Genomic DNA, 25699 nt, shown 5'->3' on the forward strand with positions numbered 1-25699 from the left:
GAAACAATGGCTATAGAAAGTTTTATAATTTTTTTTTTTTTTTTTTTTTAGAAGTAGAAAATGTCATGCTTTATACTCCCCAAATTGGCCATGCTCCTTTTGTAAGGAAGAAGTGGCCTCGTGCCCCAGGAAAGATGATGAGAGTGGGCAGCAGCTGCCATAACCATTCACCCAGCTCCTAGTTGTCCTTTTCCGAGGCATCTCAGAATGAGAGGGCAGTGGAAGCAGAGGACAAGCCAGGAGCTGTCCTGCAGGGCTGGGTGGGTCAGAGGGCTGCAAATTAGGCACCCTTTACCTAAATTACCAAGTGCTGCACATGCAAATCTTGCTAGATAATGATCCACTCATTTAACTTCTTGAAAAAAAAAAAAAAAATCTTAGGTTTAACTCTTTCTGAGGGGGAGGAAGTTATCAGTAATGATGGAAAGGCAGCTACCCCAGAGCTAGGCTGAGGTAGATGTTTTGTGGTGCATGGCAGCACTACAGAAAAGTTAAAGATTAGAAATGGAGAAACTCTCCACCATATGCATTTAAATTGGAGGCGGGGGTAAATTTGGATAGCCCTTGGGTTTGATCGTTGTAACATCCTCATTTTTGAAACTTTGTATGGAACGGTTTTATCACTGCTCTCCTTTGTACGACGGTGGGAAGCGTTTTTGGGTTTGGGCTGTTAACTCTTTGGGAGCCCGGGTTTGGGCCGTTGTCAGCCTGGTGCGGTTTGGCATAGAGATGGGTGAAACCTTGTACAATTTGCTACGGGAGGTTGGGCCCCCCAGCACCCCCCGGCCACGATATGTCTTCTAAGAATCGGCAGCGGGCTCTTGGGTGTCCGGTAACGCGCCCGGCATGCAGGGCCAGCGGGGTGAGCCTGCCGGCTTCTGTCCGGGCAGCTTCCCATCTGTCCCCGTCGGTCAGGGAGCAGATTCCTCCCTGGGAAAGGGGAGGATGGGCTTCCTAAAACAGGCACAACAACTGGCCCTGCCCAGCCTTGCCCCCTTCTCCCCACTGCTCGCCTTCCCCTGTGGCAGAGTTAATCCCCCACCCCCCCCACCCCTCGTATGACTGGAACAGCTGAAGGGGCAACCTGCCGGCCCAAGGCCGGGATGGTGGGGGCTGTCCCGGGGCCCAGTTCCCCCCACCAGCCCCGGTTCCGGCAGCTGTCCCTGCCTGCCTCAAGTGCAGAGGGAGGGAGAGGCGTTAAACGATACGGGCGCGTACTCCCTTGTGAAAGAGATCCCTTCAGTGCGAGATATCAGTGTGGCTTCTCCCCTCTCCCTCCCTCCCTCCCCGACACCAAAGGGTTTTACTATGCTAATCCCAGCACCTGTCCCTGCCGAGGACAGCAAGAAGGGTATGGGGGTGGGGGAGGAACAGTCCCATATGTTTTTCCCTGTCCTGGATTGGGAGTGTTCCCTCTGACGCACCTAGAGCCCAGAACATATGCTCTTTTCAGATCCTAAATGCTGTTTGCTTCCTCCCATCCCCGGCAGCGGTGGCTGCGAAGATCCTGTGTCCCCTTCTTCTTGGCAGTCGCTCTGTTTGCTGCCCAGGAGTCGCAGGACACTCCTCAGTCGAGGCTTGCAGGGCCGTTTTCAGTAGGGGATTTCTAATTTTAGGAGCCTCTGCCGCCTATGGTTGAGCACTGCCTTGCTGGATCCCAGAAGAGAGGGGCTGAGCCGAGCCGAGCCAGGCAGCTCCTTTTTATTTTCAGCTGAGCTAGTGTCAACCTGAGTGGCCCCAGAGGCCCGAGCCAAGCACTGCGCAGGCTGCCAGAGTCCTTCCCACAAGGCTGAAAGACGGAGACTCGGGTTTGAAGCTTCCAGTCCTGTGTCCATTTGGCCTTTAGCTGGAGGATCTTTGGCTATGTATGGTGTGTATTGTATGGATTACCAATACCCAGTCGTCCAGGTAAGCAAAAGGACAGTGACGACTTTATAGAGTCTTGGTGTTTGCTCTGTATGTTCTTTGGGCAAAACTGGAGCTTACATACTGGTTTTGTAGAAGGACGCTGCTTCCATGCTGGGCTCCTTGGCTTGGTGCGTGCCAGGCCTCAGCAGCCCGGAGGCTCTGTGGAGGGCTTTGAGGCTCTTGCATGTGAGCACTACTGTTTGACACTTTAACTGCAAGGTCTGTGTTGTTTGAGACTTGTGTGGTTTTGTCTGCATTTTTGGCTTTTTTTTTTTTTTTTTTTTTTTAAGGGGGGCTGAGCTGACAGCAATGCCACACTCTGCAAACTAGTCTGTTGTTGCATGCCTTACTGCATTGTCCGGGCGCATGTGACTTGTACGTGTGACTGCAGTCCGTCCCGCAGGGATGGCAAGCCACCGGGAGCAGCTCCTCACCTATTTTCCTCCTCCTTCCTCTGAAACCATCCACAAAATCTCTGACAAAGTCTTGTTTGTCACCTTTTTGCTTTTGGAGGTCCAGCGAGGATGTATAGGGTGATAGGATTGGGTGGGTTTGAGAGCAGCACTCGGGGCAGGGCAAAGCCTGTATTGCAGCCTCTGCTGGGGGAGGGGGCTATATTTGGAGCACACGTGAGATTTGCTGGCTGGGTGTGTGGAGTCTTGGAGAAGCCAGAGACTGTGGGTCAGGCTCAAATACTTTCAGGGCCAAGTGAAAGATGATGTTCTCTGCACAATCCTTGGCTATTCAGTGTCAGCATTCCTTGTCCTCACAGGCACCAAATTTATCCAGAAAACGTGAAACATAGACTGGCAGTTGAAGATTATCTACCCCGAGATACTTCTGATAGCCTCTAAAGAGTATGTTGTTAGGTTACTTTGTACCGGGGTGTTTATTACGCACATGAATAGAATCCACCAGCAGAAGTGTGTCTTTTGGTTGTTAAGATTTGTTCCTGATAAATTGGTTCTTTGCACTTGAAACTTTTTTTTCTTCCCTCTGGCCTTGATCCAGCTGGCAGGTTTGCTCCATCTAAGCTTGAGCCAGCACAGAAATGCAGGTAATGGGATGTTAAAATCGAAGGCTGTGCTTGCTTTCCACCTTAGCAGCAAAGGGGAATTACAGGTATAGCAAAAGTGAAAGGAAGACAAACCCTGAAACTTGATGAAAGCAGAGTACTTGTGACTTTCTCCTCTCTTTCCATTTCTACCAGTCCTGTGAGTGTTAAACTAACCCAAGTGTATGTGTAGACCACTTAGTCAAACTAGAGGTTAGTTCTTCATCTGTGCTCTCACCAGTGTGATTTCAGTGACCTTGCCCCATCACCTGCTGCTTGAACATCCTTCTCCAGCTTATTTTCCTTTAGGATTTGAATGATGGGAGCTAACTAAAACCCATCGTGTACATCCGGGTGAACACAGAAGGGAATATAAAAGTGGTGCAGACATGCTCAGGTGGGAGCAATGAGCTTTGCCTGGTGTGTTAAGGATGATGAGCTGTGCCCTGGCACTGCAGAGGCAGACTAGTTAAATTTGCCTATAGTTATTTCAGAATGCTACTTCTACAGCACGGTAATGAAGTTTTAACGCATATGTGACTGCGGTGCACAAGAAATCATGAGAACTCATAAGTATTGGCATCTAGAGCCGTTCTGAATATATTGCTTTTTGAATAAATGCTGTAAGTAGGAAGAGATGATCTCATGGCTCTGAGCTGTATGTTGTTCAGGCTTCCAGCCTTCAGCTCTACTGTTCTCTGTTGTTTTCAGCAGCATGTTCTGCAGTTTGAGTCTTTGATTTTTCTCAGTAGAGGGTAGCAAACAGTGATGGTAAATTGGGCAGTGGTTCCATGATTTGCATGTAGGAGAAGCTAAGTAGAGGCCCACCAAACTTATTTCACTTGGCCGTGAGAACACATCTGAACCCCCAGCCCACAATGGGGAAAGGTGAGTTGCACAGATTCACCAATTAATTTTATCAGTCTTGTTCATTATCAGGTGTTGCTTTGTGGGCTGCAGTAGAGCCCAAGACAACAAAGACCTCAAGTGTTACCAAGTCTGATCATGTTTTCCATGGTGTTCTTGAAGCTTTTGAAACTTTGTATCAGATGTTCATTTCAGATGTTTACCAGTAATCAGAGCTCCTGCAGGCCTGCATTTCTTGTTGCCGGAGCACATCCATTGGAAATTGGGGCTTTTCTTTCACTAAACGGGAGCAAAGGTGGATATATTCCAAGCATGGGGGAGGAGATGCTTTCTGGCCTACAGTGGAGATGAAAGAGGGAGACCAGCAGTAGATCACACTGAAGGGAATTCCCACTCTGCTGGCACCTGAGCAAAGCAGTTGTACCAACTGGGTGGTGGGAGGCAGTGCAAGTGAGGGTTCAGTATGCTGTTGGGCACCTCTTTTTTTTTGTTGTTGTTGTTGTTAGAGGATTCTTTTTGATGGCAAATATTTTGTAAAGGTTCCTAAGGTGAAGGCCAAAATGGATTAGGAATTACGCTGTCCCGGTGAACAGTGGTGGGATGACGGTTCTTTGTCCTGAAGGTCTGTGCTTTAGATCTGAGACACGAAGTTGCCACTTCATGGCACAGAGGAGACCAGGTGAATGCAACAGTTAATTGGAGAAAATAAGCAGATTATCCTGAGTGATTTGCAGAGGTCTGGTGAATAAGGTGCACGTTGCTGAAACTTGGTGCTTTGTCATGGCAAAGGTATAAGGAGGTCACTGTGTTTTCTGCTGCTTTGAAATGGAATTTACACTTGACCCAGAATCGTGCTCCAGAGTCTCAGGTTTGTAATAGGGGAGGAAAAAAAAAAACCCCAACAATACTTTCCCTGGTTTTACAATACTGTCTGTAAACCTGTAGTATCATAAGATACAAGTTAGCAGAGAGGATGAGATGACTCTGACTCAGAGCCCCGCGGGCCGCAGCCGTGGAGGCTGGCTCCTTCCCAGCGGACCCCACACCACGGTAGACTGTTTGGTCACATGGAGTGGCTGGCCCGTGGCTCTGCCTCCCTGCTCCGGTGGGATGTCAGGGCTTGCCGGCGTCTTGGTCTCAGGCTTTTTATGCCAGAGGAGCAAGCGCGGCTGGGATGTGCACTCCCGCTGGCTGCCTGCTGCCTTAGGAGAGAAAGGGGGAGGGAGGGAGCCAGAGGTCAGTTTGCAGTGGTGAAATTGGGAAAGTGAAAAGCGCCATGGGTCAGCACGGGCCGTCTGGACAGCAGCGCAGCAGCAGAAGCCCGTGAAGAAAAAACCATGAGGTTTTGGGCAGGGGTGGAGTTGGGGGTGTTTTTGAGTGTAAATTATAACTGGGCATATTCATGCAAAGGAGAGCACATGGGGGATGCAAGGTGTTACTGCACTGTAATTTGTTTTTTCTGCTGCAAAAGCCTGGGGAGTCTCTCTAGTACCAGGTGTCGAGACAAGACAGCAGAGGGGCAACTTGCCTGAGCTGGTTTTATCTCCGTGTCACGAGCATCGGCACAGTCCCCTTGTCTAACAGAGAGAACAGAGAGTGTTCAGCCCTGTCCGCAGGTTTCCGTGGGTGCAATGTGGGGAAAAAATCAATCAGAGCGTCTCAGATCCCGTCTGCCAAATGGGGTAGCAGTGTATCGGTCTGTTTTACGGGGTTGCTGGGAGAACAAATGCTGCCAACCGTGGAGTGCTCAGGTGTTAAGGGCCAGATGCTTACTGAAGATAAATGAGAGGGGAAAAAAAAGCCAGCTGGGAAGGAGTCCAGCGATCTCCAGTTTTTATGATGAAAGAAATGCAGATCCTGGCATGGATATTGCTTCCGGTTCATCCAACGCACCGTGTCACCCATGCGTTCTCCCCTTTGTGGCAGGAGGGAGGTCTGTGCAAAACTGACAGCTATCTCCCGAGCATCCTCCTGCTGGGAGATGCTCTCTCCTGCCTCGTGAGGTCCAGGCGGGGGAAGCCGGGCTGCTGGACCCGACGCGCTGGGAATGGTAGGTGCGGAGGAGCCCCGGCAGGCCCTGGGGTCCTGCCGGGCCGGGAGCAGCGCTGCGCGGAGAGACCTTCCTTTTGTTTCCAGCTCAAGTCTGGGCCTCGGCCGAGCCCCTTGGTTCCCGGGGCCGGGAGGTGGTGGGAGCTCCCGGCGGGCAGGCGAGGGAGCACCTCGCCGGGGTTGCGGGCGCGGCGGCGGCCTCGGGGCGGCCGTGCCGGGCGGGGCGGGGCGCGGCGGGGGCGGTCCCGGCTCGCATTAATTACCTTCGGCATTCGGGGCGGCGCTTCCCGCAGCCATCTGGCTGAGCCGGGGGGGCGGCGGCCGGGGAGGGAGGGAGGAAAGGGGAAGAAAGGGAGGAACACGGGAGAAGAAAGGGAGGAAAAAGGGCTCGGGGGGCACCGCGCCGGCGAGGCAGCGCAGCGCAGGCACCCGCCGCCGCCCGCCTCCACGGGGCTGCTGCCTTTTTTTTTTTTTTTAAAGATTTTATTTTTCCCTCTTTTTTTTTTTTTTTTTTTTCCCTCCCCCCCTGCGGCCGGGCTCCCCCATTTTGGTTTATGGAGAAAAAGAAAATGGTAACTCAGGTAAGGCTGGCGGGCGGGCCGGGCTGCCGGTGCCGCGCCGCGGCGGCTGCCTGCCCGGCTTTGTCTGGGCGGCGGGCGGTGAACGGGGGGCCCGGCGCGGTGCGGAGCGGCCGGCAGCGGGGGCTGCCCCGCCGCCTCCCCGTGGGGCGGCCGTGGCTCCGCGCCGCCCCCGCCCGGCGCTGGGGCGGGAGGGAGCCCCGCCGCGTCGGGAACCTTTGGGGGAAAGGGGTTCCTGCAGTCCCCCTGCCCGGAGCAGCCTCGCAGTGCTCTCTAGGGAGAAGAGGTGAGTGAGGGGCACGGGTGCCTCTGCTTCCGAGTTAGGTTAAACCCGCCTTTGAACGACCGATCCCGGCAGAGCACGAAGGTAAACGTTTTCCCGGCCGTTTCTCCATCCGGCTGCGAACGGTGCCCGTGAGGGCTGGGAAGCCCTTGTCGGCAGCTGTAGGCGTGGGGCTGCCCGTGTCTTCCCGGGGGAAAGCGGCTGACGTTTCCTGGGGAGCGCACCCAGCTGCCAGGGCCATCGCGTTTCCCCCGCCTCGCCGAGGGGATTTTATCGGACAGTGCTCGCCTTGTAAAGCTGCCGTATGTTTTTTGGATTTTTAATTTTTTTTTTTGTTTGGGGTTGTTTTTTTTTTTTTCTTGTTTTGTTGGCATGGCATCTGCAAGTCGCCACCGGAGGGAGGGGGCAAAGGGGGGAGGAGGAGGAGGAGAGTGGCATCGCGGAGCTAGAATCCTTTGGAGTTAGGCATTATATAATGCCCCGCAGTGCCTTGCGGAGCTGGAAACCTTTGGGGGATATTCCCAAAGGGGGTGGAGGGAAGGACTCTCCTAGGGAACTTTTCATCAAATCTGGGTTTCTCGAGTGCTTTTTTTCTGCGGAGCTTTGCAGTTTTTAGACTAGATGCATACTGCCTTGGCTTTCCTTAGCCCTGGCTGAATGCCCCCCCCCTTCATTAGCTGCTACCAAGATCCTTGTGTGTCTCCACTGCAAGGGGCAGTGCTTTCGTGGGTGCCTGGCTCAGAAGAAACCTGCTGCAAGAAGTGGCACCTGCTTTGACCCTCTCTGTCTCTCATCTTGCATTGATTGTCAGTGGCTGAAAAATAGGTCTCTGTCCACTCTTAAGGTATCTTCTCAGGCTCCCAAGCCCCTCCTCCTCCTTCTGCTATTTAGTCCCTTCCATTACAGATTCTTTTTTATCTGGACCAAGGCTTTCTGTTTTGAGATGGAAGAGCTTGGCAGAAATCTCCTGAGGCTTTCTATACCTATATTTAGTTCAGCAAACGATGCTGAAAAGCTGTGTCTCTGCAGTCAGGGTCCATTCGTGTATTGCTGTGTGCTCAGAACGTGCTCAGTTAGATGGAGGTGCATGCCCCTGAGCTACAAATTGGCGTGTGTACGTTTTGGAGAGTTGTTCTGCACAACCTTGTATTGCAATGTGCCCTCGGCCACAACCATTATGCGCGTAGCCTGCATCTGTGCAGTGCAGAGAGGTGCCTGGGTCACCAGTACACAAGTGCGTGTAGTTTGTGCGTGTCTAGCACTGAGCACCCTGAAGCATGAGTTGGTTGGTTTGGAAACGTGCAGAGCTGGGAAGGATGAGATTCTGGTGGAGCACAGGCTGAAACAGAGGAGGGTATAAACTTGTTTAAAGGTTTAGGATATCCTGGTAGGCTTCAGGGAAATCTGTCTTCCACATAAATTGTTAATTTACAGATGTTGGAAAAGAGGCATCAAGACTGTGCATTATTAGCATTGGTTGACCTTGAATTACGGCTGAGAGTACGTACTATCTAGGATAGGTTTTCAGGATTGGTGCTGCATACTTACATGCTCATGCTGAAGAAGATGCATATTAAAATAACCAGTAGGGGACGAGAGCTCGAACTGTGTCTCATCAGTTGGGGCTTTCCGAATGAACGGCTGATAACCCTTTTATGCAAAGTTGAGGGAGACAGCGAAGGTGAGTTCAGCTGTAGCATAGTGCTGCTGCTTGCAGGGGGAGCATTTGGCTTCTTAGGCTGGTCCTTAGCAGTACTTCACTGCAGGCTCAGCTGAGTCTGGAGCTGAAGGAGCGTGGCGCATCCAGGACAATATCCCCAGCCACGTTTCTCTCATTCTGCGCTGTTTGAAGCGGTGGAGTGGCCTTACTCACAAGCTGTGAAGGTATTTCGTTGGGGCTTTGTCTCATTTATGAAACATAAATGTTGTTGGTGTGTTAAGCTGGTAATTGCCACTGAATGAATTCAGCATTGCTACAGTCTCTTGCTCCATTGGTTCAGTCTCCAGAAAACACTACCTGCCTGGTCTGCGTTCTGTGGTATTTTAGGGAGCAAGTTCACCCATCCTCCTTGGAAATCTGGGAGATCAGCTTCTGTATAGGCACGAAGGCCTGGTAAAACAAAATAAACGGGAGTGTGTGGGGCGGAAAGATTAGAAACAGTGATGGGAAGAAATGGGAGATGCTGGAAGGTAGAATCGTGCTTGAAAAAGAGGAAACCAAAATTGCTAATGAGAGCTAGAGCTCAGATTCATTAACAGAAAGTACCCTGGTCTTATCCCCCTTAATCCTAAATCAGTGCAAACGAATGTTAAACGAGACCCAGTACATTATGTGCTAATTACAGATAAAAGAGAGTGTCTTGGGTGGATGGGAATTATATGCTAAAAGGCCTTTTCTCTGTGCGGTGCATGGTGAGGTTGCTGGCTTGCGTGGAGCACAAAGCCCTCCCTTTCTTGGACAGCCCAGTGCCTTGCTGGCGTTTTCCTCTGAATCTGTTTCCCATCAGGGTTGGGAGAGGGGGAAGGTGTCGAGCATCTCAGAGAGTGGGAAGGGAGCTGCTGCCTCCTTAAGGAGTCCCGCCAGCCCATGTGGCAGCCGGCAGTGCCGAGAGCGAGCATGTGTGTGTGCGTGTATGTATGTATGCCTTTGTAATGAATCACCCCGCCATTGTCTGCTCCCCTCCCTGCTGCCAGCGATGGAGCCTTTCACCTGGGCTGCGGGCCCTCTTCCAAGATGGGAAGAGGAGGAAGGGTTGCTTGTGGTAATTAAAACCAGACCGGGGAGAGCTGCTATTTTCCAATTGCAGTACCCCATTTTCTCTCTTTCTCTGTCTTGAGTTCCCAGCTTTTGATGTGGGTGTAGGCAGAAACATCTGAAGGTCCCCTTTTGTGCAGCTGTAGGATCACCAGTCTCCATTTTGTGGCACCATTTGAAGCATCTTTGCTGCCCTGCCTGCCAGCGTGCCCCATCTTGTGCCCCCCAGCACCCCTCGGAGGCTTCAGCCAGTGCCGTTTATCTTGGCACGTGTTTGACTTGCTACGCTCTGCCCAGGGCTCAGGGAGGTGATGGCGTTTGTGGCTTTGAGACTAATTTATGTCCTTGTTAAAATGAACCAGCAAGCAGCCTCATTTTTTCCAGAGGTTTTCTTCCCTTTCCCTTCCCCCTTCCATAACCCTTTCCTTCCCAGACCTCATGTGTAGCTGTGATACAACCTTGTGCGGCCAGAAGTTGCCCGCTCAGTCAGTGATTTTTTTAATTAAAAAAAATAACAAATGCAGAGCTCCTTAAATGGAGATCTTATTTAAATCAGAGCAGCGGCTGACTCATTAAAGGCCTCTCTGTCTCCTTTTCGTTCCTCTGCCTCATTCCCTTTCCCTATCTTTCTCTACATCCCATTACAGTAATGGTGTGATAAAGCAGATCTTTTTCTGTGCTCCATGTTGGGATCTTGCAGGGGGTGCGTACTTGGAGGGGGGGAGGAAGACAGGAGATGGGGAGCCTTGTCACGACAGCCACCTTGTGCTAGCTAAAAACGTACAATGCATCCCATTATAGGAGACCGTCCTCCTTTGTTTGAACTGTCTGCAAGGGAGACTGAGTCCCAGAACTGCCTCCCCCCTCCCATCCCCTTACGTCTGCTTTAGGATCTGTTCCCCTCCAGGCAAGCTGGATGCTGCAGGATTCCCCTGCCCCCTTTAAAGAAATAATTTGAAAAAAAGAGCTGCTTGTGTGTGTAGTGGAAGGCTCCTTCCACACACACACACACACCCCCCCCCGCCCCCGACTTCTCTCAGGAGCTACAACTATTCCCCTGTCCCCTTTCCTTGCTTTGAGGACTGCATCTCCCTCTCCTTTCGGGCCAAGCGTCCTTGCTGTTTGCTCCTCAGTTTGGTGTCACTCTTGCAAACTTACATGAGCTGTCTGAAGGGGATTGCTCTCTTCTCTGTCCACGGCCTTGTGCTCTTCCCCAAGCACAAAGCAGTGCTTGTTTAAGTGGTACCTGACTTTGTGCCTATGCCTGTCCCCTAGTTTTTGCTTCACTTCTGCTGTTTGTCGTAGGACTTTTAGTGCTGCAGACACCACGTCAGCAGCAGAGGCTTGTGCAAGAGGAAGCCTGGCCAGTGACTTTCCCAGGAGAAGCTCCCGTGGGAATTGAAAGATGGATCTGTGGTTCACTTTCCCTGATGTAAGGACATGGTTGCTTGAGGTGGGCCTATGGGTTGTGTCTCTAACTGTTGTGATACTTAAGAGATTTAACTATTGGTCAAGAAGGGCTAATTCTTAAGGGCTTAAAAATCATTGAGGCCTGTCAGAACACAGTGAGTCGTTTTTCTTTTTTTTTTTTTTAGAGTCCTTTTCTCTTTACCACCTTTGCTGAGCACTTTCAGATGCGTTGGAGTAGAAACGAACTGCTGTAGGTGCTTGCAGAGCAGCCTTGGGATGGCAGAAGCTGCGTTCAACGTTGCCTAGGCAGGATAGCAATGTAAAAGGGAACTTGATACAGAAGTGCCATTTCCTTAAGTGCCTGTCCTAGAAATAACCTCACTGCTCCCTAATGTATTTCTTCTGCAGGTGACTAGGTAACTATCCCCAGCTACCTGGGAATTGAGAAATGAGGATGCCTAAGTTTGCCACAGTACACACAGCGATATTCAGATGACAAGGCTGTGTAAATTTAACATACTGTTTTATTGTTATTTTAAGAACTATTAATTTGTGAAGTATCTGGATTAGTGAGAAAGTTGTAGTTGAGCTACCAAAAATACTGAAAGTTGAGGCTGAGGAGGAGGGAAACCCTTGAAACCAACAACATCTTTCCCTGCAGGTTATTAATTCATGATGGCTCCATTGCACTTAATTAGTATTGACCAACCTTCTACTACAAAATTCTAACACCAGTGCAAAAGGGGGCTGCAATGGGGTGGTGTGGGTGGGGGGTGCTGATGGTTTTTAGACCTGGATTCTGGTCTTATTAACTGCTTCAGGTAAAATGCTCAATGTTCCTGTTTTAGATACGTTTTCAGCAGACGATGTGTGCAGTTAGCTGCCCCTTTGCAATGAATTCCCTAACTTAGTTGTCTCCCAGCTGCAAAGTCACAGAATTCACTAACAGGCATCCCTTGGAGGTCTGAGTACCAGGGAGGAGGTGCCTCAGTCTGCTTTCAAATATTAGGAAGAATACCTGACTATATTCTTTTAAATATCTGACATGTTCCCTGGAATCAGAGTAGAGAAATGTTAACCTTCCTACCAAAAGTATTTTGTTTGCTCCTGTAGAGTTATTTATGATTCTCTGTTGTGCAGGATTTTTTTGCTGGGCTTCTGGAGGTTGTGCTAGGACCAGTGAGGGCTGGAGATGTATAGGCCGGTTTTGTAGGGTTCACAGAAGCTAGAGCAATTAATGCTCAGCTGAAAGCTTTTTGAAAAAATAGTGTGTGCTTTGCCTATATAAAAGAAAATAGGACAAACGCTGGGCCTGTTTAACAGTGCACTTTGTTTAAAATATCTGATTTTTTTTTTCCTTGCAAAACTGTCCATTGAGCAATATTATTCACAAACTGAATTGAGAGTTATCAAGATGGTAATGGGAAGGCACTTCAATTCTGGGGCATTTCCATATTTTAAGTTGGGAAGGAAACCTTCATTTGTTCTCTTTATTTCTGTGTCTATTTATGATAGTCTTTAATCACATGATTGCATGCTTTTTTTTTTCCCCACAAGAAAAGAAAGAAAAACCAGACAGCCCTCCACCCGTCCCCATCAGCTTCTGTATATGTGGCACCACGATGACCTCTGCAAGTATCAGTAGCAGGGTTGGCCATCCCAGATGCATCCCACAGACCTCCACCGCTTTCACTGACTGTGTAATTAGCTGTCATTTTCTGTGCAGGCCAGCTTGATCTGTGTTTGCCAGTTGGTTTTGGATATTTGCTGACAGCAGAGAAATGATGACTTTTTGCAATATTAGGCTCTGGTTTAGGTTTTGGGAGTGTACACTAGTAGGCACATTTTCCCCTCTCTTCCATCCCTGCATGACCTCTCCTGTCTCACCTTTTGACATCCATCATGGATGGATGGGTCTCCTCCTCTCACTCTCTTCTTGTGATCCCTGATCAGTAGCTTGTACCATGCAAGTCTATGTCCATGGTGTCCCTGTCTCCATTTCTCTACAGTTACGTGTCATCCTGTTTCGGCACACTACTACTTTACTTTGATCATTTCAGTTCTTTCTCAGCTGATTTTTAGGCCTACTTATTCTTTTTCTACTTCTCCTCCCCCTCCCTGTCCTCACTGCAGTCTCCTTGTCATACGCTTTTTTAACTTCTCCACCCACTCCTTGCATTCCTCATTTAGTTTGCCTTTTCTGTTCCTATTGCAGTGAAACTTGTCTGATCTATCCCTTTTCCCCCCACCACTGAGTCTGTCCTGTTGACGCTCAGGCTTCTTGTCCCAATTTACTTTCCTTCTGCTACACTTCCAGATCTGGTTCTTGGGTTTTTTGGATTTGAGGTAGATAACTGCTCTTCCATGTTACTTGATCCCTACAAAGGGAATGGTGCAAAGCACAAGAGATGGGTCATCTCCCTGCTGTCATTGATCTCTAGACCTGGCTCTGACATGGCTGGTGTCTCCTGTGAAGCTGTGGATAAGCCCTGAACAAGAGCATCAAATCACAGAAAATGGGGTGCAATTGGCAGTGCCAACCATCCTCGAGTGTCTCTCTTTCCTGTTAGAATAAACTATGTCTAAACCATTCCTGATGGCAAGTAACCTGCCTTAAAAACATTTGTGTGCCGCTGCTAGCCTTGACAATCCAAGTCCTTTCCTTTCTGTGCACTGCTAAGTCTTTCCTAATATTTAACATAAAACTTGTTACCACCATCTGTTCTTTCCATGATAAATGCAAAGAATGGATTGGTTCTTTCCTTTTTGGCAGGTTCATCATATCATAGAATGGTTAGGGTTGGAAGGGACCTCAAAGATCACCTAGTTCCAACCCCCCTGCTATGGGCAGGGACACCCTCCACTAGACCACGTTGCTCAAAGCCCCATCCAGCCTGGTCGTGAACACTTCCAGGGAGGGGGCATCCACAGCTTCTCTGGGCAACCTGTTTCCAGTGCCTCACCACCCTCACAGTGCAGAATTTCTTCCTAATATCTAATCTAAATCGACCCTCCTTCAGTTTAAACCCATTACCCCTCGTCCTATCGCTACATGCCCTTGTAAACAGTCCCTCTCCGGCTTTCTTGTAGGCCCCTTCAGGTACTGGAAGGCTGCTGTAAGGTCTCCCTGGAGCCTTCTCTCATCCAGGCTGAACAACCCCATCTCTCTCAGCCTGTCTTCATAGGAGAGGGAGGTGCTCCAGCCATCTGGTCATCTTTGTGGCCCACCTCTGGACTTGCTCCAAGAGGTCCATGTCCTTCTTATGTTGGAGGCCCCAGAGCTGGATGCAGTACTCCAGGTGGGATCTCATGAGAGCGGAGTAGAGGGGCAGAATCACCTCCATTGACCTGCTGGCCACGCTTCTTTTGATGCAGCCCAGGATATGGTTGGCTTTCTGGGCTGCAAGCATGCGTTGTTAGGTTTTGCATACTGGAATATTTTTTTTCTTGTTTTTAGATTTTTTTGTACCATCATATTTGGCTTTACTAGCAGATGTAGTTGATAAAATGTAAGACAAGCAGTGTAGTTTTTCATAGTTCTGTTACAATGTTGGTCAGATTTTGGTGGCTTTTTAGTATAGTTGCTAAATATAGATCCCTGAAATGCAAATTTTTCTGTTAAATACGAAGTCCTTGTAGGCTTTTCAAAGTGTGTGGGGTGGTGGGTTTTTTTTCTCTTTTTTTCCCCCCTTTAATCATAAACAAGACAAAATATTCCCCCTACTTCTTTCTCGGGTTGGATTGATACGGCTGAAGCAACAAAAAAAATTACCAACCCTGAAATCAAATGCAGATAGCATGAAAAAAAATCATTTTGAATGATTTCTCAGAATTATAAACAATGGAAAATAGGGTCTTACAATGGGAAGTATCAACCAGCCTGGCTCTACCAGGCCTGCCTGTAATGGAGACTTTCACACTGAGTAGTCTCTAAATACCTAGCTGGAATTGTACTCCAAGTAGCCTGTAATCTGAGGGTGCATGGAGACACCAAAAATGTCCAAGTAATTGCGAGGGTGATCTTCTAGCCACTTCTGAAGGCTGCCCTCGGGCTGGGAGTCTTGAGTACAGTTAAAACCCTCTGAACTGTCCTCCCGGTTATCCTGCTTAAAATTCATAGTCTCTGCAGTTGTGGTCCTGTGGAGTTTAGGATTTCTGTGTGCTTTATAAGTCCTGGTATGCCAAACTGTCTGACTTGGAGGGCATATTTGACTTCCAGATAATTGCTTTTGATTAACAAAGATTTAGATAATCAGAGTTTGACCTATGCAGTGCATAGACCATCATTCACCTATTGGGTCTCACTGGGGCTCCTTATGTGAAGCCTATGCTCTCCCTCCAGTCCTATAGCAAAACCTGCTTTAAATTACTTAAAAAGACCGATTTAAAAATGTCTTGGAGAGGAGTTCAGATTTCTTGGATAGTACTAGTCCCCCTTTGTCTCAATACCCTCCATGAAGAGTGAAACTCTTAATTTGATTTGTTGTTCTTTGTTGCTTTTCTTATATTTTGCTATTGCAGCATATGAAAGGAGGTTATCAAAATTGAACAATTATGCAAAGTACTTTGGAATATTAAGGAGCAGAAGAAAGAAAGGCTTTTGTTTTCCAGCTTGTGTCCCTTCCTGCTTTGTAAAATGCGGTTGAGATAAATAAGGCAGCAGGGGAAAGGATTTCAGAATTTCAACAGGCAGAGTTTTAGATCTATGTTGTCTTACAAAGACTCCTTCCAGCCTCTATCAGGAGGTGGAGGAGAAAGTGTGTGGTAATTTGGTGAAATCAGCGAATTAGTCAATTTGTTGACTGTTGGTCAGACTATAAGGTATTGTGGTATGTTAGCTTTGCTTAGTGTTCAAATATTTAATGCCTATTAGTTTGCTTTAACTTTTTTTTTGCTTTTCTTTGTGTGAGTGATGAAGCTGTTTTATGTTGTTACGTTTGCTTTGCAAAACCATTCTCTGGTCTGCCTCCACCCTGCTCCAGGATGAAGCTCTCTTCTGTCTTGAAGCAGAGGGAAGGGGAGGAAAAGTACTTCTAGGAGTCCCTCTTATATAAGTTTAGTTTGTTTTGGAGGGAGTTGGGGGTGTTGGTGTTTTTTTGGGGTCACTTTAGACCGTGTGATGGAGGCAATCTGTGGTGAAGAGTGTAGTGTGGTGAGAAACAGGCATGAAGAAGGTGGTGACTGGAGGCTGTGGTGAGAACTTGGGACAGTTCCCTGCTCCAGGTGTCCTTCACAGGGACATGGGTGACAGGCTAAGTGTGACTGCTGAAGAGGTGCAGTCAAGGAGGGACTGACCCTCTTGGTGGCAGAAAAAATTTAGGTCATCCAAAGCCACTTGCAAACCTTCATCCTAAGAGAAATTTTCCAAGGGACTCTAGATCTTCAAAGCTTCTTTTGGTCAAAATGCTGCAAGAGGTGTGAATAAATTTGTCTGGTAACATGGACTTCAGAAAGGTGGAAAAAATACTGCAGAGATCCTGATGCTCTGTCAGAAAGCAAGACTTGTAAATGCCTTGTCTTATTCAATGAGATGAATGTAAATAAATCAGGTTAAATCAGATTAAAGATCCCTAAGCCATGTTTTCCGTCAAGTCTGAAACTGTAGCTTTGAGCCAGCCTGATGGCAACTTTGGCCATAGACAGAAGGAAGGTCCTCCTGAAACAAGCCCTGCTGTGAAGGAGGTAAGAGAGGCGGTGAAGTTACTGTCCCTTTCAGCTCAAATGTCTCAGGACTTTTTTGTTGTTGTTAGGGATACTTTTAATTGGTTTTGACAATGAGCTACAGGAGTTACTGCAAGCGCGGCACAGAAGTCTGGAGAAAGCTGCACCAGAGGCTGCAGACTTGAACTTCGTTCAGATCTGTGCCTGCCCTGCCTCCCAGCTCCAAGCCTCCCTGCCTGATGGGTGGCCGGGGTCCTGCCTGCTGGCTCTGTCACGTGTCTCCCAGCCAGACCTCTGCTTAAAGCAGAAGTATCCAGAAAGCCAAAGTGGCTTTTTTTAGTGGGCGGGTAGGAAACTCTGAGGTATGTTATGTGTAACACAGGGAAGAAGAACAGCTAGAGCTGAGTAATTGGAATTTCTTAATGTTTTAGAGGAGCGTAAAGGAAGATAAATTTCGTTCTTCTAGGGTTTTTTTTTTTGAAAGCGACTACAGTCCTCTATAATGTAGTAGGCCTCTAGGTTAGCTGTGAGGCTCTGTGTGTCACCATACAATTATTTTGAGATACTATCTGGCCTAAATCTAGGAGAAAAGAAGCTGGTGGCAGGAAAGAACCACGTTTGATTTACACAATTTAAATGCAGAGCTGTGATGAGCCTCCAGGCTACTATTCTGGCAGTCCTAGCAGAAGAGTGTTAGCATGGGGCCAGGTCTCCTGCAGTTGATCCAGCTGTGAAGTGGTTTGGGAATTGCCCTCAGCTGTATCCATCCCACCTTTCTGGCTGGAGTTACTGTCCCTGTTGCTCCTCTGCACCCATGTGTGGTCAGGTGCATCAGTCCTGCTGTTGCTGAAGTGTCTGTCACTTCCTCTGGTGTGATGTCAGCAGTACCCAGCAGAAATAGAACACAAAGCTATAGGCTGAGACCTATAGCTTTGTGAAACCTATTCTCTCTGTGGTCACCAGAGATCGGCTATAGCACGCAGGTGGTCCTCATACCCTGTGTTGCAGAATTCTGGGGTTCTGGAAAGGTTTTCTGTCCCAGACACATGCTAGGGGAAGCTATAAGAGTGATGGATTAAGTCATCATAATTTTAATCTTAAATGATTTTTGGAGTGCTGCCCTTTTAAGTAAATGTTGGTGGTTAATTTCTGGATTTTAAGGAGGTTTTTCCCATGTATCAGTCTTCCTGTGAATCTTTCAGTGCATTTTGAAGGCCTAAGGAAGCAAAAGCACTTCAGGTAACAATAAATACGTTGGCTGCCTTGGGCTATTACTCATGGTGTCATTGGCAACTTTTGAACATTAAGTCTTCCTAAAAATTTAACAGGACACAAACAATGCTTTACCAACCTGCCTATGTGAAGTTGGAAAGCATCACCCAGAACAGAAAAGCAGGTTACAGAGCACCGATTTGGTCTTGCCTTCGGTGCCCAGCTAGTCCTCTAAGCTCTCAGTGTTGCCTACCCTTTGCTTGCAGCGGAGCAGGGCAGCTCAGATTCCTTCAAATGAGATGAAGTTAAAACCAAGTGCTGAAAGCTTGTGCTGAAGAACGTTTTTCAGGTTTGACAGTGATGAAGCATGTCTGTGGGCTGTGCTGGCCCATCTGGGGATGATTGCATGGAGTCCATCCAGCAAGCTGGGTCTCCGGCTTCCCAAGCTGAGAGTGTGTTGGGTTGTAGAGGGACATCTGTTTTGAAGGAGCATGTTTGTAGGACAGAGCATCTGTCTGTCTGTCTGTTTCATGCAGCGACCTCCGACTGAGGAACGATTCTGGTTCCTTATGTCCTTGTTGCTTCAGATCAAAACTTTTACATCTTTAAAGCAACAATTCATTTCTGCTTTCTTCTTGTTTTCAGTTAATCATGTTCCTTCTAAAGCAGTGGGGATTGGCATCTTGGCTGCTTATATACTTGTGCTACAGGATCTCCCCTCTCCCTGTCCTCAGTTACACATCTCATCTCTTAAAGGAGATCGTTGCACCTTTGAAAATTAGAAGAACTGGCAGAGTCTGCTGAAATCTTGTGGTGTTTTAGGTCAGCTGTCAGTGATAGTAACCTGATCTACGGCAAATCTTTCCCTCCCTCTCCCCAGGGTGCCTGCTCTGCCCTTTGTGTGCCAGTGGGGCTGATATGATCCAAATTAACTTTTTCATCTGTTTGCATTTATTTTCTGAGTCATGAGAAGTCCTCAGGAGCCACAAGATTAAATGTTGTTTTCCTTCGTAACACTTTTTGTATTGTAGCAAACATTATCTTTTCATTCTTGCCTGGGATCAGATGCCGTTTTTTTCCATGTTAATGTGCTGCTGGGTATGTGGCCCATCATGGGAATAACACAGAGCTGCACAGTCAGCAGAGGAACACTTATTATTTTGATGTCTGCTGCAAAATGGTGGCTCCTGTTCTAAATTACTTGGTGAGGTAATTGCTCATCTTCCAGTATATTTTGCTTCCTCTGCGTATGATGTCTGCTAATAGGATAGGAAAGTACAAGGTATTTTTTGGGCCAGGTTGGGTCTGACTTGTGACTGGATCCTTTAAATTTTAGTGATATATGAAGGACAGTTGGGGTGGTGGTTAGGAGCAGAGATGTAAAATCCCAGGACTCACTGCTGGCAAAGCAGCAGGATTGTTGTCACTCTCTGAACTACACTGCTGTGATTGCTATTTTATATTTTTAATATAAACAGCATCTTTTTGGTGGTGCAGCTCATGACCAGTCTTGAAGGAGGGATGCTGCTGCTCTTCCAGGAGCCTTCGGACAGAGGGAGGTGGCAGGTGATTGATTCACCTATTCAGTAGCTCCTCTTCCTTGAAATGCTATTTGGAGAGAGGTTTTGCCATTTGACAGCTCAATACTTCACTTTGGAGCCAATTTGTGTCATAGAGCAGGGGGATGAGGGAGAATTTCATTAATAGGAGACTGGCCATCCCAAGCAGGCTCTGCAGCACTGGGATGATGCCTTGGTCTCATCCCCTTGACCAGGACCATGGATGAAATAGCAGGAGCTCTGGCTTGTGGTAGGAAGCTCACTCTTGATGTGCTGCAGGGTCTTTTCTACACATGGCAAAGACCCTTCAGTGGCCTAAAAGCAGCTAAAATAAGGCTGCAGGGGAATTTAGCAGTTTAATCCAAGATTATGCATCTACAGACGTTGCTGAGTTGTACCATACCCTTGCACATGCCCTGCAGTGCCCAGGCCATGACAAGGCCAATCCATTTGGTGCCTAGCTTGTACCTAAAGCTGGGCCAGGATCCAGGTATGAGGAGTGTCTTCTCCTTGGGCAGCCCAAGAGGCATCTTTGAGAGCACGTGACACATTGAGATTGTGGTTTGGTTACCATCATCTTTTAAAACATGGGCATCAGGAAAGGCAGAGATGCCTCTCTTTTTATATGCTACTAATTACAGCCTTTACCTGGAAAGGAGATGCCCTGGTGCAGCTCAGTTAGCCAGGGCAGGCTAGCTTGTGCCTGTCACGTAGGATAACCCTTTGGCTGTTGGCTGCTCTTTGTGAGGGTGTCTTTTTGACTTCTGTTCACTAAGAGTAGGCTTAACTGTTTTCTGAAGGCTTCTCCACGTGTTGTGTGACCAGCAAATATCTTGTGTCTTTTGAATCTAGTGAGATATGCAATGGAAGCTGGTATGAAAGTCCATTTTTAGAGCATGGCCATGGGTTTTATGGTCCTATAAATTTGATCCTGAACAAGTGTCTTAAATGATTTTGATCTCCTTCAAAATTTACTGCAAAATTTTAGTTACCCTCTGAAATTGTCTTTAAAAAAAAAAGGTGAGTGCATAGCTAAGGTCTTAGTTAAAAACCCAAGCTTTTAGCACTATGAAAGTCAAAATAACCCCCAGTACATGAATGACATGCAGATGACAGCTGAGTAAATGAATGCATTTTCTGTTATGTCCTAAACCTGTTTTCTAGCTGATTTTATTTGTGCCAGTGATGGCCAAGTTGTGTACGTCTGTTAGCATCCCACAGAGAGCCCAGCAGAGCTGCTAGCAACCGAGAAATGCCCGAGTATGAATGCACTGCTGAAATTAAGTTTAAGGGAGTTGTGGGGAAGAGAGACAGGCTTTCACACTTTTCTCCTTGAGCTTTTGGGTTTGGTGGTCTTGGTTTTCTGCTCTTTCCAGGTGTGATATTAAAAGGTTTAAGACCCTATGGAGTCTTAAAGCAAATTATTTTCTCCCTGAGTGTGAGCGCTAAACCCCAAAGCTAAAGGCCCCAGAAGAGGTGAAAGCAAAGCATGTGGTAGCTGTGTTCTGCACCTCTCTGGAGAGCAGAGCACCTTTTTACTTTTTGACGGTGTTTTTGCTTGTTTGGAAAGTAACCGGAGCTGTGCTCATGAATATTTGAGGCTCTTAGGTGTCTCTTGAGGGCTGGAGGGAAGGAGGGCCGAGGGAGGGCAGGCGGTGCGGGAGCCGGAGGGGAAGAACAGGGAGCGGCCCCGGCCCTGCGTGGTTGTCTTGTCTCTCTTATTCTAGTAGACTTCTCATCAGGATGAATGTGCTCTGAAATATTTATTGCCCTGTTTAAATATTCATCGCTGCAAAGGCAGCGCAGCCTGATGGCAGCAGCAGAGCCTCAAGGGACAGGGGCTGCAGCAGTCCCTGGCATTTCCTTTCACTAATATGATAAAAATATATTTAAAAAAAATAATAATCGGGCATTCCCCCACTGCAAGATTGACAGGAGCAGTCAGGCGTACGTCTCGGTGTTTCCTCTTCGTGCCAGAGACTTGTGTTTGCTCTCAGGCTCGTATGCCGGAGTGCTGCTCTTGGTTGCCAGATGCTAATGCTTTTTTTTTTTTCCAGGCCTGTATCCTGGAGCGAGTGGCTTTGTTTAGCCTGACACTGTGTGTGTGAAAGGGGATGTACAGAAGGGGAGACCAACTGGCTGAAAGGGTTTAAGTTTTGTGTAGCCCGTTCTCTTGTCTTTCTGTAGGTGTGAGCAGACAAACAGAGCGAGGAGGGGAAAAAAAGGACCTTTAATGCACTTGGCTGTGAAAGGTGGAGGTCTGCTGGGAATTATGGAGGGGTAAATTTCACGGGAGCTCATGCAGTAACGTATTAATGGAGCTGCAGATGCTGACAGGCGTGCCACCGAAATGAGGTGCTCTGATATCAGTTTAGCTTTTAAGGTTTATCGATTTAGCTTCAGTAAAATAGCACAGTTTAAAAGTGGGACTACCAGTAATGTGCAATAGATTAATGTGAATATTTGGTATATCGCTGTTGTTAAATCCACGTGTGTTTTCTGTGACCAAGGTGTTGATGCGGTGGTGACAAGGGAAAGCAGCGTGCTTCCAAAGATGCTGCAGAGCAAGGGGGCTGCAGGACCTGCCTTAACGACACCCAGCCCAGGAGAAGCCATCTGAAAGGTGGTCAGATGCGCTGCTGACCTCGAGCTTCACCTTTGAGCCATGCAGGTGGCCTCTGTAAGGGAGAAGTCTCTGCTGGCTTGTGGTTACTGCAGGAATTTGGTAAACACACGTTAGCTGGAAGGCCTGGGGGAAAGAGGCTTTACAAGGATATAATAACAAAGGGGAAATCTTTCCTGAGATACCTGACAAATTCACTGTGTGTAAACCACCTTTATACTGGCTTACATGGGGATGCTCTAAAAGTTAAGCATAAGCAAAGCAGGTAGTGGCAATAACATATGCTAAATGTCCCTGTAACCTCTTGTTCTGGGATGAAGTGGCTTTCAGGTGCATTTTCAAGTTGCGCTTAATGTAGCGTAACTATGGGCTGCTGTGAGAAGAATAGTCCCCCTCATCTCTCTGCCCTGGCCATATGTTCAGCCTCCTCAATGCTTTGGGCATCATGCTTAGGCAGATATAAAGCGAGACAGTTCAGTTTATGACCAAACAGATGACTATTGTTTGGATTAATTTTCTGGCTATGGCTGTGGCGTGACTAGATCTCACAACAGCCAGGGAGGGAAGCAGAGCCACTGCTTCTGAGGCCAGTTGGTAGTTTATCATATTAGGTGGTATGCGAAACTGTACCTATGCTTTTCAATAGCTTGTTCCTGTCCATAAGGTGAAGTCATTTTACTTATAAATGTGTCTGCTGCTTAGTTTAATCTGCTTTAATTTATGTGCATCGACTTCCACCAGCCCTTCTTAGCTTTCCAGAATGTTGCCCTATAGATCTGGCTTTAGATCATCTCTTCTGGCCGTGTGTGCATTATAGGCCATTATGTCTCACTCAGGTACCTCTGTTTTGAATGACATGTCTTCAGCATGAAGAGATGGAAAGGACTGAGTCCTTCTCACTAGCTGACTTAATGACTGTCATTTAGAAATCAGTAAACAAAATAAAATGGTGTCTTTTACCAGAGCTGAATTTATCAGACTCAGCTTCTGGCTATTGGCTTTCTTGATGCCTTTGTTCATTAGATTAAATATTATTAGTGCCTACTTTTTTTTCTCCCCCACCATTAATATACTTTCATAAAATAATCAGTTGCCACTTAATTATTTTTTTTTAAATTACAAGCAAAATACATCGGGCTTCTCAAGTTTTTCAGTGTACAGCCATGTGGCTTTTTGCAATCTTGTGATCATTTTTGTAGCTCTCTTGTGTCCCTTTTTGACTTTTTAATTCCCTTTTTAAAAGTCGTATGTGGAAGCATATTTTTCATCTGTCTGAGGCCACATACCAAAGTAGCAATGCTTCCTGTGCCCTACCTGTTGGTAATATATCCGAATAACTGTAGTCACTTTTTGTACCAGGTTGCTGCACGGGTGAGTTGCTTCTCCATGACCCTCCTCTCCTTTTCAGAACCTCTGCTTTCCAGGATGCATAGTGGAGGCTTCCTTGACAATGGAAAACTCCTCTTGGAACACAACTAGCAGGAGATAGGAGAACGCATTGCTGGAATAGAAAGTAACTGTGGGAAGAAATCTGCGTTTTTAAACCGTCAAATTTCTGTTCTTGAGCATGTGCCAAGTCAGTCACAGATTTCCTCTGCCCCACACCCCGAGAGCAGCTTGATATAATATTGTTGCTGTGTTACTGAGCCCTGGCACTCGATTCACAGATGAGTCCCATTTGCCTGGGCTAGGGCTGTGCACATCTCATCCCCTCTCTTCTGTACTGAATTCTGACTGTACCCATGATAGGCCAGTGGCAGTGAAAATGTGACAAGGCTGAGACATTTAGCTGCTTGCATTTAAAAAAAAAAAAAAGGGAGCCCCAAGAGCTCTGGTTTTGTGTTTAAGCATGCTGTATATGTCTTGTCCCCCACTTTTGCTCCATAGTCACGTCCGAACGCACGGCTCCTCGCTATGGTTTCTGCCAGCTCTGCAGTTCTTTCTGAGGCATTCAGGGCTCTCCAATTGATTCCAGATGTGCTCTCCCCTTCCCTGCACTTTCTCCCTTCCTCCTCCTCCCGCACTGGCAGCGGAGGCAGGGCAGCTTTTCCCTGTGAGGTGCTGGAATTAGCACAGGCAGGCGGGAGGACTTTCCTGCTGGCCACTGAAATTGGGGGAATTGAAGGGGCCTATGTAAGTGCTGTATAAGTGAAGGTGCCAGACAGGGCTTTGAGGTTTATCCATCCTCTGGGAGCCAAGTCAGCTCCGAGCAGCACCTCTGCACAGCTCAGTACTGCTTTCAGCTCATTCCCCTCACAGCAAAGGAGAGGGGGACAGGGAAGCCTGATGCCAAAAATGATCTTCAACATCCTTCCTAGAAAAGGAAGGATATATAGAGAGATCTGGAAGAGTCTATTACAGATAGCTGTGTCACATAGTAAGGGCTTTGAAAAATTCCTGTGACTAAAGTAGATAAAAATCTTTCTAAGGGGCTGAATGAGCTTCATGAGGATTTAAACATTCAGGAAAGCCCTTTGAATTCTTGAGGTTGCAGGAGTAACTCTCCACACTCACTGAGATTTGGTGATGTGCTTGCAGATACAAAGCGATAGTCTATTCGCAGAGCAGAGATGTGGGATGAAAAATTGCTTATCGGTCCAGTTCAGGTACCTGATTGGGGTTGGAGAAGCAGATACTAGTTTTTAGAAATATGACATCACCTGGAAAGCTACCATCTTCCTTGAAACAAAGCCATCTGAAGTGAGCAATCTGATTGCAGAATTAGCTGAGATGACAGTAGCTGTGACACTACCCTGACAGCCTGGTCGACTTACCATGGGACCAGGTGGGATTTTCTTCCCTGTTACATTTCCATGTTCTGTAGCCCTTCTTTTACTGAGCAGCACGAGAAACCACTGGTTAGCAGTTAGGAGTAAGGCAGAAAACCAACACAGGCAGGTCCTCTCTCCCATCTTAGAGTCATGTGCCGTGATACAACCATGGACCACTCCTGAAAGAGCAGTTACCACACTCCTTCCCCACCACCAGCCTCTGGTTCCTGCTGCTTCCCTGCATGAGGATCTGCAGTCATGCAACTGTGAGTGTCATCGGTTTGCTAATACGCTGAAAAGCTAGTTGCAGTTAGCTTGGATTAAACATACATGACACATCTGCAGCACACTGTTTCTTAGCTATGATTCATTTGAATTCTGGTCCAACAGAAGAAACTTAACCCTCTTTGCCCAACAGTAATCTCACTTGTGTGGGAGATGTTTCTGCTGCTCTGGGTGCCCGCTGGATTAGCGTATGACTAGATTCGTAATATTTTGACACTTTATTTTCATACTGATTTATTGAAAGCTAGTCGTCTTATGGAAATCTTTTTTTTCCCTAAGAACGTTTGACTATGAATGTGAAGCGGAAAATATTAACTTGGAATATTGCAGAGGTGGGAAGAGCACAGCCAGGGTAGGTGCTAAAGGACTGATCTGGAACAAAAAATTGAGCCTGAGCCTTTCTCTTACTTGCTGGCTTTGCTGCTGAGGACGTATCCATCCTGGTGACTTTTTCCTTTGTTCCACACCCCCACCCCCTTTTCCCCAATAATTCTCAGAGGTAGTTTCATTCCTAATATGGAATGGAAACAGATGTTGAGACCTCGATGTCGTCTCTTGAAGCACAATTCTCTCTTTCTAATCAACCCCAGAGAGCGTGAATTGATTGAAAGCGTTTGTTGGGATGCCTTTGTGCCAGTAACATTTAACATTTTTTTCTGGAACAGGGGATAATGTAGATTTCAG

General features: G+C 47.4%; 1 protein-coding gene across 19 annotated transcripts in view; it reads left to right on the plus strand.

The window, feature by feature from the left end:
- RBFOX2 (RNA binding fox-1 homolog 2) overlaps window positions 1-25699 on the plus strand; it is a 174335-nt gene that overhangs the window by 78894 nt on the left and 69742 nt on the right. Inside the window, exon 2 of one of the 19 annotated variants that reach the window (XM_075753564.1) lies at window positions 19256-19343. The exons of 14 other annotated variants lie outside the window; for them this stretch is intronic. In XM_075753564.1, the coding sequence (XP_075609679.1) occupies window positions 19278-19343 (66 nt within the window). In that variant the 5' untranslated portion in view covers window positions 19256-19277. Of the gene's footprint in view, window positions 1-1491; window positions 1909-6209; window positions 6460-19255; window positions 19344-25699 lie in introns of those variants that run through there. 4 more of the 19 variants (XM_075753575.1, XM_075753632.1, XM_075753581.1 and 1 more) reach the window with 4 other exon arrangements.

This window comes from Balearica regulorum, chromosome 1 (genome assembly GCF_011004875.1).
Source record: "Balearica regulorum gibbericeps isolate bBalReg1 chromosome 1, bBalReg1.pri, whole genome shotgun sequence".
NCBI lineage: Eukaryota > Metazoa > Chordata > Aves > Gruiformes > Gruidae > Balearica > Balearica regulorum.